We start from the raw sequence: 13350 nt of genomic DNA on the forward strand, positions 1-13350 counted from the left end.
TATCCTGACTTGCACCCAAGAGCTACAAAAGCTACAGTAAATAAATCTGTTAGATATCTTTACATCCATCTATTCACTATTCTCGAGAACTTAAATGGGATGAATGCAGGACTGATAACATACCACACTGACCCAACTTCTCCAAAACCCTGTGTCATCCAAAGATTATTATTGAGGACAAATTTTACTCTGGTAATTCCAGTTAACATATGTCATCTTCAATAGCTTGATTTCTTCACTAAGTCAACAAATTAAGTAAGTCATTACCAACCCTGGACAAGACCTTTCCAGAACAACAGTGGAATTTCATGTAGAAAAAAAGATATGCGCCTAGAGGAACACAATCATATAAAGTAAGTTCATTCTCTGTATCCATTTCAGTATTTTTGGAATATGAATTCTGAAGTAAAAGACACTGTCCCAAGACAAAAACCAAACCCAAACACATCTCTGTAGGACAAACTTTAAAAGCTTTGTAAGAATAAATATCACAGATTTTGGTTAAGGAACTTGCTAAGCATGTATTTACTTTAGTGAATGTACTCGGGACGCGTAAAACCAAGACAAACTAGGGAGACAAGTACAAAACACACTGCCAGCCTGCTTTTCCAAGTTTACAAGCATCTATGTTAACACTTTAAAGTGAACACTATGGCTCTCAGCACTCTTGAAAGAAACACTGTATTACATTTTATGAGAAAAATGTTTTGCATTTATCTCAGGAGAGTCTTCAGAGAAGTACTCCTGCCAAAATTCCTGTACAGAGTATTTCTTTGTTTGGAGCAGTCCTCTCTAGCTAGCTCAGCCAGCCCGTGACAAACACAAGGGAGGAAAGCTATACAAGGGGTGTCCAAAACAGCTCTGTGCACTCGAAAGCACTTCTGAGAGAACGTATTAACTTGACAACTGTGAATCAGAACTTGTTCCATGCATTTTGGATAAAGTACACACTGGAGGATGCTTTCAGATGTTGCCAGGAACAGGGAGTCCTGGGACAAAATGTAGACTTGATAATTAGGTAAAAAGTTTTCGCTGACTTCAGGTTCTGAGCAGGTACAAGTCAAGTAAACTCAAAGATCAGAACAAATTAAGTTTTTCATGTAGAGAAAGAATCAGACTTGGACTCTCACAGGTGAAGGTGCAAAAAGAATTAAGATGTGAACTGTTCTATTTGTGCCAAGAATGAACTGCTTTTCTGATGATGTATACTGCACTATGTGGTTACACATGCCTTTGTAATACCAAAACAATATAGCTCACAGTTCCACCAAAAATAAATACAAGAAAAAACCAAAACACTAAACCCAAAGCTGAGGGAGGATGCTTTAACATAAAAAGTGTTAAAATTTAACAGTTTTTTAGAATTCATGACAAGACACAAAGGAATACAAAAGTTATATTTAAGGTATGGATAGGTAAGGCATACAAGATGGTCTCAAACTGGAAACAGTACAGAACAACCTTCTGTATGACAGGCTTCTGTACAATAGTCTGTGTCGAATATATAAAGAAGCACTAAGCCTGCACTGTAGATGTATAGTGCAAATGATAAGTCAGCAGCAAACTTAGCATGAATTTTAGTAAACTTGCATAGGAGAGAATTGAAAAAAAGAAAAAAGTACGTTTCCAGTGAAGCAGGACTCTGACCCAGCATCAGTGGCATTATGTTTTCAAGTCTTGGAGAAGCTCTGTATTTAGTAAGTTCCAAAACATTTGAACTGACATTACTTGGCATTTCTTAAGTGTGTTAGGAAATTCTACAGATATACAAATACAAGAATCTAAAATCATTACCTCACTTTAGAAGAAGCCTAGACAACTCACTGAAATCGGTATACTATGATGTGACCTACAGGCTACCATTTGGGCTTTTGGAATATACTCCTAAGCAGTTGTTGATGTCTTCTTCCCTTGGTTAAAGTGTTACACGTTTCCAACATCACTGTTTTGAAAAATATTGCTGATAAAACAAAGAGTTCCTCTTCCTAATGAGTTTTTCCCAAGCACAGAAAAATTCTCAGGGTAAGAATTCTAGAATCATTTGACACTTACTCTTTGACATCACGAAGCTGATCAACATCCTGAGGTTTTGTGAAATCTGGATCATGTGCCAGTAAGTGAATCATATATGGTACCACATATTCAGGCAGCAAGGACAGCAATTTTTCTAGAGAAACAAAAAAATCATAAATAACCTCTATATTACACACACACTTGCATCACAATAAACACTTTTTCAAAGTATTACTTTTTCAAATACGGACTGTAAAATTTAAACTTGCTTTTTCTTCCTACAAATTTTACTTTTAATGAATCATTAAAAATAAATGAACGAGTTCTGCTACTACAAAAATACTTGGTCTAACTTTAGAAAGAAGGTTATAAAACCTAAAATATCAGAAAACAAAATTTTATTTTTTGAGCAAAACAACTACCACAATAACAGCATTGTATTTTACATGTGTAATTCTCAGCAATGTACAGATAAGTATTTTATGGTTTATGCTAATGCTAAATTAAGTAAATTTAGATTTGAATGTGTCAAATACAAAGATGAGGAAACAAATTACTTACACAGTGTTTCTTTACAAAAAGCAATTTGCTTAAGTTTTAATGATTACTCCTTCCAATTTATTTGACTATTGTATTCTTAACAATTTTACTGAAATACTAACCGTTAGCCATAGGATTCTGTTTAATATATTCTCTTCGTATACTGATGTTTTTGAGCAAGCACTGTCTGGCATGTGCTCTTCTCTCTTTCACAGGATCTTTGGCACACAGAGCAAAGATTGCCATATATTCCAAAGGGAGAAGTAATTTCACAAGTGCCTTATGCAGCTTCTGGGCAAATATCTGCCTCACTTGGTAGCACTCATCCTATAGCAAAACAAAACATAAGAGTGCAACTATAAAAATCTTGATCTTAAAAAAAAAAAAAAAAAAAAAAGGCATTCAAGGTGGAATTTTGAGAAGACATTTTTAAAATATCAACAGGTGCAGCAAAATAAATATTTGAAATTTCAGTAACTTTTGAAAGCTGTGAGGAATAGAAAATACTCAGTGTAGCAGCAACAAAAGCTCAGATGTAAGGACTCTGAACTCAATTAAGAGTCACTTCAATTCAAATGCAGTTACTTACATTAATGACAAGTGCACAGAGCTGGAACTGTTCTGGGGTAATTATTTCATGGTAACAGGGTTCCTGTGCAAGCTTCATTATTGCACTACCAGCAGCTAATCGCAGTCGAGACATATCCGATTTACTACACAAACATGAGATAAAAAATGGAAAAGAAATAAAACCACAACTCACATAACTATCCTTAAATTACTTGCATGTCACTTTTTTTTTTTTTTTACACATCAACGAGATATTAAGGGTTTTCTGTCAGACCAGACCACAGTTCTATAGCTTCAGATCAAGCTAAATTAACCCATCCACATTTGTCAAAATAGGGTGCTCTGCTTTCCCCACAAAAAACTTAATTCCAGTAAAATAGCAAAATGAGAAGAGTCAAATTTCTTGGTTTTGTATCACTGTCTAAATGGAAGCAGCACTTTTGCCACTGATGTTCTCTTCCCTTCCCTCACACTCAGAATGAAGATGAGGTTACCTCACTCTTGGAATGAAGAAGCTTCACCCAATATCACCCAACTCCTAAGTGTGTTAAATCTCATCACTCAATTGTTTTCAAAGACACTCCTGCAGGTCTTTTACTCTCTAAAATGTCTTTTACTATCAAGATAACTACAGGGTTCTGAGTTAGATTGTTAGCAAATTACAAGAAAGAGGGAGTATCAAGCATATTTTTATATTGCCATTCCACTCCTAATATTAAAGAATTCCAACCAGTTCTGGTTTTACCATCCCATTAGCCAACACTGTGCTTACCTTAATATTCTAAAAAAAGCTCCAAAAGAATTAATATTCTGTTAAATTCTACAACAAAATTGATGCAAGCCTGAAAGAAACAAAATCTGACCTAATTCGCTTCTGTTCTGTCAAGTCTCCTTCACTGACGAGCATAGCTGATAATAACCGGAGCGTTGAATTTGCAGATTTTGACTGGTTGTTCTTCATACCCAACAGCCAGCGTACCAAAAGTTTAATTGCTTGCACCTATCAAATGTGAACAAATCCACAATGAGCTTACTTCCTGAAGTTGATACAGCACTAAAACCTACTGCGGTCAAACTGAAATTTCCACAGACCCCTATATATTAGAGCTGATACACTATTAAAGGAACGGAATGAAGCAGTAAATATTTACAGAGTACGGAAGGAAGTAGCAGTCTTTGTGACATCAGGGCATTTCAGCTATGGTTCAGTGCCTTCCCACAAGTGCATCTAGAAGATGCAGGATACTTACTACATGATTAAAAATAAGAGCAACTGGATAAACATTTCTATAAATGGCCATAATCAGATTCACCGTAAATAGCCTATAAAGATGAATGAATAAAATTCATCAGGATTTCCATTTATTTCAAGTCTGTTTACAGTCAATAAAGTCAAATTACTTTACCTGTAAGGAAAACTAAAACTTTTGAATTTCTTAATTTTCTCAACATTCAGCATAATTAATATTGGTAAGTGAGGACACCAAAATGCATAGTTCTACCAGTTTTATAACTGCATGTATAATCCAAAAAAATCTAGATTATTGCATAATCTAAGGAGACTTGTCAAGAGTACTCAAAGGGATTTATTCTAATACCCCCCATTATAGGACTTGGAAAAAAGAAAGTTTTAAATCTCAAATATACACATTAGTACTAACAGCAGATCATTCACCTTTGCTAGTACTTCTGGAGAAACTTCTTCATCTGGAGACCACAATTTTCCATTTTTCTCACCTGTTGACTATAGACATTCATGTGAGTTTAAGAACTGGTTCAACCCATACAGAAAAAGCAGAAGTAAAAATGGAAAAAGCTACGGACTAAGCTTTCTTTCACACAAAGATCTTTTATAATGCAATTATCACTGTACTAGCCATTTCTAGAACATTCCTTTATTGACTCATTTAACAAAATAGCTCTATTCCCCACAGAGTTAATAACAGACAAACAGAATAGTAAAGACTTAAAAAAAGAAAGCCTTACCCTGTCATTCATAAGGAGATCTTTCACAATGAAATTTGCAACAACAGATTTCATTGGAGAAGCAAACTGGTCTGGAGCCAACATAGAAATATGACCCAATGAGACTAATGGAGTTATAAGTTGTTCTGGTACATCAGCATTCAAACTTCTACTAAGAGGCTGAGGAAGCAAAAACAAAAAACCCAAAACCTATTTAAAATCCAACTACAGATAAGTAAGCTAGCATACCTAAAAATAATTTTACTGCTGGATTGCTGATGAATTTCAGTTTTTCCATAAGAATTAATAAAGTTAGCAAATCAAAATGGAGAAAGAATGTGATTTCCTAATTAACAGAGCAACCAAAAATTTCACAGGAGCTAAGGGCAAAACAAGTTTTATATTCTCTTCCTGTTTTAGCAATGAAACACATTCAAACCTCGGAGACATGGGAAAAACTCTGACTCAATTCTATTCAGGAGTTGTGAAAACCGGAATCATAACTGCAAATGGCAGAAAATAATAGCAGGTAAAAAAACCTTGTAAACCACCAGATACTTGGAAGGGAAATTCTGATGGCTAATAAAAATGTAAGCCACCAGGATAATTCCGTGCTGCTCTATTACCCAGCACTCTCACATCATATTCTGGTATTAAGGACAGAACATGCACTCTCACAGAAGTCTAAGCACAGATCAAACTCTGTAAGCTTAATTCAAAGCTCTGCACACTTCTGAATTATGCATAGGTTCCAACAGCCAAGATTAAGAACCTAAGATTTTTTACAACTGCAGATTAATAGTGTTATTATTTAAGAGATTACAGTAAAAAGTAGTAACCTCTTTGCTCTGTATAAGGTGACTTTTTGCTTTACAACTTGTCTAAGCAAGCAGTAAGCTAATGTCTGAGCTTACAGTCAAGGAGTTATTCTGCACTAACTTCCTCAGTGAAAAAGTACTGTATGTACAATGACCTTAAAGCATGGTAATTTAATAGTTTGAAAGTAGAGGACGTTATCTCTCATTTAACATCTGCTAAGTGTGTCCTCATGGGATTCAGTGTGGATCATTCCAGCGTATTTAGCTTATTTTCCCCTAACTTTTATGTGTAGACAAAAAGGAATGCCTTAACTATCAGACACAAGAATATTAAAAAATCATGACTGTAAGGCACAAGCATTAATAATTTGCTATCGTAAAATTTGTGACTTATCTTGACTACCATGCACCTGTAGGCTTCCTGACCTCATAAATTGTTATCTGTTAATAAACAGTATGAATTAATGTTAATTACTAGTATCAATTAAGAACAGCAGAAACAAATCTTAAAAACAAAAAAGCAAGACATACCTCAAAGATCTGTGCAAGTTGCACTTCTTTATTTGAAAATATGGCATGTATACAGTGAACAGCTTGTTTTGCCTGATGAGGAGTGCCTCTTTTTGCTTTCTGATGCAAAATCGGAATTAGTGTTCTGTGAACATTAAACAAAATACTTCAAAATGCAATTTGCAGTCTACAAAAAATAAAGCTCTTCACCTAAACAAATCCATCCTCACCATCTTATAAATCAAGCATTCCTTTGAAGTCTGATCAGGAAAGATCATAATCATAAAGTGAAAAGCAGGATGGAATTGTATTTAGTAATACTTGTTGAACATCTGACTGTACACATTTAAGCAGAAAAAAGCCCACAGGGAAAAATAAAACATGAAAGAAAATAACGATCAAAATAAGGCTGTTTAGGAAGCCAAATATAAGGTGGAGGGAACCTGACAGGTTCAGCTAGGGTAAACTCCTGGGCTTGTGTCCTGGTTTCAGCTGGGACAGAGTTAGTTTTCTTCGTAGTAGCTAGTACAGTGCTGTGTTTTGGCTCTGATGTGAGAACAATGTTGATAGCACACCAATGGTTTTAGGTGTTGCTGGGTGATATTTATACTAAATCAAGGACTTTTGGGTTTCTTGGGCCCTGCCAGCGAGAGGGTTGGAGGGGCATTGGAAATGGGGAGGGGGCACAGCCATGAGAGCTGACCCAAGCTAGCCAAAGGGATATTCCATACCATATGACGTCATGCCGAGTATATAAACTGGAGGAAGGAGGAGGAAGGGGGGGACATTTGGCATTATGGCGTTTGTCTTCCTGAGGAACCATTACGCGTGATGGAGCCCTGCTCTCCTGGGGATGGCTGAACACCTGCCTGCCCATGGGAAGTGCTGAATGAATTCCTTGCTTTGCTCTGCCTGCATGCACAGCTTTTGCTTTACCTATTAAATTGTTCTTATCTCAACCCTTGAGTTTTACATTCCTTTCTGATTCTTCTCCCCATCCCTCTGGGTGTGGGGGGAGTGAGCAAGTGGCTGCGTGGTGCTGGGTTGCCGGCTGGGGTTAAACCATGAGAGCTTGTTATCCAAGCTTGGAAGTGACAGGGCTGAAGAAAATCTATGAAAGCTAGGAATAACCACTAAACATCAATCTGTTTATAGGTCTTTACTTTTTTAACTGTGGGCTTTAATTGCAATGTATACTCAAGTGAACAACTGCTTTGTTCTGAGTTCTTGCATTTGAATTCCCTAAAATCTATCTGCTGATCAGAGTCCATCAAAGGAAAGAGCAAGGCAGAAGCCACTTCAGAGATCAGGTCAAGGTTAGTCAGACTGTTCACTTCCACTCCTGAAAGAGCTTTGGAAGGTGGGCCTGTTCTCTGAGAGGCCATCACCCGAGACACTAACTCATGAGGTTTACCATGCAACTGACCCAACAACTGCCACAAGAAAACAGAATTGCCTAGACAGCATCTGATGGAAACATCTGAAAAAAATTCCTTGCTTTCTTGAAAGGCTCAGTAACAGTACAGCATTCACTGCATGGATTATTTAGCATCCAGCCTTCATTGACACATTCTACATAATCAAAATCAGGAACAGGAAGTGGAAGAAGAGCTTGCAGGGTTGAAAGAATGAAGTCTCAAACATTTCCCTCAAAAGCCACACAAAACCCAAAACCAAACCAAAGACCCCTAGAAAAATGTTAACAGTATCCTAAAGTAGGATAATGTCTCTTCTCAAACCTGCTAAGATTCCACAAACTGGATTAAATAAGAACCAAAATAGCAAAGAATTCAGTAAAACTTACCATTAAAGTAAGCTTCAACACCTAACCTACAGTTTTTGTAGCATAAGTACATGTACGTTAAAGGGCCTTTGCCAAGCACTGGTGCATCAGTTACAAACCACACTTCATCACACCCCAACTGACATAAATCTGAAAAAGGTGAAACCTGACATGTTTGTACGCACCTTTACCTGCCTACATCTTTGAGCATGGCCAATGTTCCTACCAGACTCTAGAGTCTGGCAGTCCTTGTCCATGAACTGGTGCACAAACCAATTCAATTTCTATACAAGGAAAAACTTGGGCTACTGCTGGTGAACACTTCAAAGGACAGCAGGCAGCCTGCTCACACAAGTGGTTTAAAAGAAACAAAACAAAACAGGTCACTTGAAACAAACTATCTGGCTGATTCTATCAAATCTTTCATGTATGATAAAGATTTCTGAATATATGAAATTTGGAACATCTACTTGTCCTCAGATGACTTTTTATTTGCATCAGTGTAAACACTGACCTGGTTTTGGTTTTCAGAACTTTAAGCTGACCTGCTTGCAAAACATGCCAAGGGCTAGACCTCCATTTGACAGTTATATTTTTAAGGTATTTGAGACTGTCCATACTTCAGCAGTACCTGGGTAAGGTATGAAGCCGGAAGAAATGTCAGCAATACCTGTTCCTTCAACAGAAGATGACACATAGCAGTGCACAGTCTTGACTAAACTCTCGTAGTGAACTGCAGACAACTGGGATATACTAGGAACCATACTGACAATGGGAATTGCTGGGCTTTTCCTTCTCTTCGCCCTACAAGCATCTTAAAAGGCGTCTCATATGTGAACTTGTAACATTTGTCTTTTGCCCAAAATCTGATTCAAATCCAGAAGAATCACTAAGCTTACATCTTCAATTCACTGAGAATTTAAGGTGTACACTGGTATGCATTTTAGCATGGTAGTATCTGAGAGTGTATTTCAATGCATGAGAACTTGAAACCCATGCTATAACCTGGATTAGTTAGTTACTAACAGGCTAATTTTAAGGTTTTAGATGTTACCCACAAGGTTTTAAATAGTCTGTGAATACTCAGTAGATCACGCAGCTTTAATCAGCAGCTACAGCATGAATTGCATAATGATGACTTAGAGAGAGCCCATTATTCTTTGTTAGAAATTCATGTCTGCTTGGATCTTATTTCCCAACTTGTTTCATAACAAACAGAGCTGTTAACCATTACAGATTATATTTTTGTTCCTTACAAAGATAAAAAAATTGTGTGAAGGACAGGTATGAGTGGAAATGATGCCAACGGAATTAAATCTTCACTGTATCTTTGCTGTTGCTTATTTTGTAACCTGGGAGACATGCTACAAGTTGTTTTTAATGTGTCTATTGTAAGAAGATTTTAAAGAAATACCTAGCATCTTCAACAAATACACAAACATTGCAAGAACACAGAATTTAAAAATGAAGAGACAGAAAGGTAGTGAAGAAATACAAATTATGGAAGAGAAGCTGTTCATATTTACAAGACTATAAAGTAATTTTTTACTTTCGAAAAGTAACATATTGAATAAACTATCAAGAGGCAGAATTCCAGGTATGAAAAACAGCATGTAAAGAAAGGCACTCACGATCTTATCTGTGGCAAGTCTGTTTCTATTTTGTGACCCGTGTTTCTGAAAATCTGTATGGCTGCCTCAGCTACCTTATCATCTTCCATCCTGAGGCACTGCAGCAGAGACTCATAGGTCTCTGCAGAGTGGAACGAGGTAGGATGTGTAAAGGACAGAACCTGTAGATACACATTAAAACAAAAGGTGTATTTGTTCACGGTAAAGGAATCATCAGAAAAACAAAATTATGGCTGTTTATGAGCATTACCTTTAACAAATAGCTACTACATGCTCATATGAGATTATTACATTCAGTAACTGCATTTTGAAGAAGGTGATACAGGCATTTTCAAATAAATTCACCTGTGCTTTGTTCTTCAGGTCCTCCCCTCCTAGGAATATTTTATAAGATACTATATTATTTGAATATGTAGAATTATTTATTAAAATGAACTGATATTCACAAGTATTCATTTATATTCCAATCTACTTAAGAATGCTTTTTTCAACTTAATTTAAATGAACTGAAATCTTAATTTCTCCAGAAGCTACTGTCCCTAGCAGAAAGGGAATCAAGAAGGTCAGTTAAGATGTCTACAAACTGAACATAGATTACTGACCTTTTAATCTAAAGTTAATGAAATATAACACATTCTGTGAAATAGGAGGAATGTCAAAAAGAAACTAAGTGTGCAGAGATTCAAGGCAGGACAAGACAGAACAAAAGGTTATTCCAAAACAAAATTAAATTAAGTGTAGTAAAGTTCAAATAACATAAGGTAGGCAGAACAATGAGAAGTTGTGTGTATTTTGTGTATTCTTTGGATTTCTCTTATCCTGGTTTCTTTGATCAGTTGCCTATTTCTGTGAGTATCAATGTGTAAAATAATGTTCTCAAAGATATCCACATCACAGCAACAAAATCTTCAACCTTTGCAGATTTTTTTCTGAGCTACATTAGCAGACACTACTTCTTTGCATACTTCTGAATAACTATTTCTACCACGGTTGCCATTACCAAATTTGGTGTACTATCTCCCCATAAACTCCACCTCGTTCACTGACACTTCTGAAAACTCTCACTTTATGTAACCTTCCCCTCCATTCCCTCCTATTTTTATACTGACCTTTTGTAACATATTGAAAATAAAGTCTCATTAGTGAGCTGCCAAATCCACCACAGATGTTTTCCAGTTATCTCAAATCCTTCTTTCTCCCCCAGCCATTTCTCATCACCACTACATAGCTTGGCTCTTGAGTTTATTGCTTGCTTTCCTTCCAGTATCATACAGGCCCCAAAGAACATGCCTTTCCTAATTTCCTCATTTCTCTTCCTCTCACTTTACCCCTCTGCACCTTCTTGTATATGACTTCCCCAAGCAGAAACCAATTTCTACTTTAATGGGCATATTTCAACCCTTGGCACCCTTTTCAAAACATAGTCCTTCCAAAAAACCATTATTTCATTATTCCTTTCTCAAGTTAAGTATCAATAACCAAACACTTCTATACATTAAGAAAGTAATTAACTAAAAAATAACTACTAAACCCTGCTAATATTAATTCCTTAGTCACACCACTTTTGTCCCTTCTATTACAAACTATAGATGCATAAATGTAGATTACCTTGAGAAGTTCAAGTCCTGCACGAATAGCAGTATCAGGACTTACACCCTCCTCTTCATCATCAGCTGTCCCCTCTATGGATTTATTCATTAGTTTTACTAGTGCACTGAAGTAAGAGATACAAAAAGAAAAAAACAAATGAATGGTACGATGTACAATGTTAAAGGCTGGAGATAGGAGCCAGATTATGTGTTTTTGACAACAAATGAAGGGAAAGCAACAGTCCATTGTTGGGGGAGGTGTTGTGGTGTTTAGTTCTTGTTTGTTTGTGTGTGTGTGGGGGGGTTAATCAAGCTATTTCATTATTCATTTTCCTTCTGACTTAGCTTTCTGCAAAATTAATTTTTCAGGAAAAAACACAACCAAAACAAACGCACCCCCACCCCGCCATGTTGGCAGCAGAGATCAACACATAGTTGCATGAGTTTCAGAATGTAATTAGGTTGCCAGACAAGTCTCAAAAGAAATCCAAACATTCTCTTGCACAATCCCACAAAAGTTAATTAATTCAACTACTATATGGAAAACTGTGTTGCAGTTAACTATGTGAAAATAATGATCATAAGTTTCACCTTAAGCCCCACAAATAGCAGTTTCACTGGGAACAATATTTTTTAAATCATTTGCAGACCGCACTGCAAAGAAGTATCAAAAAACCCCTGCATTCTCTACACTGCTGGAAATGAAGACATCTACATAAATATATTTTTTAAAAAAAGAAGCACATTTAGTGCTAGGACAGACTAATCTAAATCCCAAGAAAACACTTCTTCTTTGGTCATTTAAGTAATCTTTATAATTATTCCTGAGTTAGTATGATCTTTCAAACTTACCTAATGGCTTCTGAGTCAATATGTACAGGGGCAATTCTTTCCAAAAGAAATTTGACCATTTCCAGAAAAGGATTTGTTGGCTGCTTAGGATTTGCAAGTTTCCGGGCTATCTCTCTCTACAAGAATGTTAGATACAAACAAGAATTATACTCATATTACTTACTACTTAAGCATGTTGAATAAGCTAAATTTAGCAGCTACTTTTAACCACAGAGATTGTCTACCTAATCAGTGAGACATATTTTAAGGGGGGCTGTTTTTATCTCAAAATCTTTCTTTATCATATTATATTGAAAGTAGACATATTTTACCAAATTATTTAAATGTAAGATGCATTTAGGTTTCTTATGAGAGTTCTTCAGAGCTTCTTCAGGCCAGATTCAAAAAGAATGAAGGGAGAGCTAAGTGCAACATAGACAGAACTGAAGTATCTACATTGACAAGAATAATTTATAAATCTGTAGGTAACCATTTTGTATATGTGAGATTTCATAAGCAATAATGAAAAAATTGCATGAAAAACTGTACCACTGCAGATGTGCAGAAGCACAACACTACCTTGGCTACAACAGATGTTCAGAGCTTATATACTTTCCTATGAATGTTTTGGATCCAAAAAAATCTGGTTTACCCCTCTGAATGCCCCAAATGTCATGAACATTACATTCATCTGCTAACCCAGCAAAAGGTGGATAAGAAGATATTTTTTGTTTGGAACAGGTATCTCTAAAAATTTCTCAAAACGAACGACTTCTTGACCTTCCTTCTCCTAAACGGTTGGGTGCTGCAGACCCTACAAACTAGGAAATTGTTCTGTTATGCTGAATTGTCCTCATGAAGAGGGCAGAAACCTTCTCCTTGAAATTGCATCACTGCATTCCCAAAGTGCAAAATTTACTAGTTTAGGAGACATACTCTCTACATCAAGTGGTTAGGAACTAAGTCTGAAGGTCCCTTTCCTAGGCAATTTCATGCAGTGCCATCAGACAATACCCAAGAAGCCTGTTTGTTTGTTGATGCTCTCTATTGTGATTTCTGTCAATGAAATTGCTTGCTTTATTTTGGGACCGTAATGAAGA

At 36.3% G+C, this 13350-nt stretch overlaps 1 protein-coding gene across 2 annotated transcripts in view; it reads right to left on the reverse strand.

Moving 5' to 3' along the window:
* The window catches only part of PDS5A (PDS5 cohesin associated factor A), an 85719-nt gene that overhangs the window by 15260 nt on the left and 57109 nt on the right, over nt 1-13350 (reverse strand). For both annotated transcript variants that reach the window (XM_056352545.1, XM_056352554.1), the window contains exons 17-26: nt 12272-12387; nt 11439-11544; nt 9831-9991; nt 6438-6561; nt 5110-5268; nt 4799-4867; nt 3987-4123; nt 3143-3266; nt 2676-2880; nt 2053-2167 (exon numbers count right to left, since the gene is read on the reverse strand). In XM_056352545.1, coding sequence (XP_056208520.1) covers nt 2053-2167; nt 2676-2880; nt 3143-3266; nt 3987-4123; nt 4799-4867; nt 5110-5268; nt 6438-6561; nt 9831-9991; nt 11439-11544; nt 12272-12387 — 1316 coding nt within the window. The remainder of the gene's footprint in view (nt 1-2052; nt 2168-2675; nt 2881-3142; nt 3267-3986; nt 4124-4798; nt 4868-5109; nt 5269-6437; nt 6562-9830; nt 9992-11438; nt 11545-12271; nt 12388-13350) is intronic.

The sequence above is a fragment of the Falco biarmicus genome, chromosome 1 (assembly GCF_023638135.1).
Source record: "Falco biarmicus isolate bFalBia1 chromosome 1, bFalBia1.pri, whole genome shotgun sequence".
NCBI classification, from domain to species: Eukaryota; Metazoa; Chordata; class Aves; order Falconiformes; family Falconidae; genus Falco; species Falco biarmicus.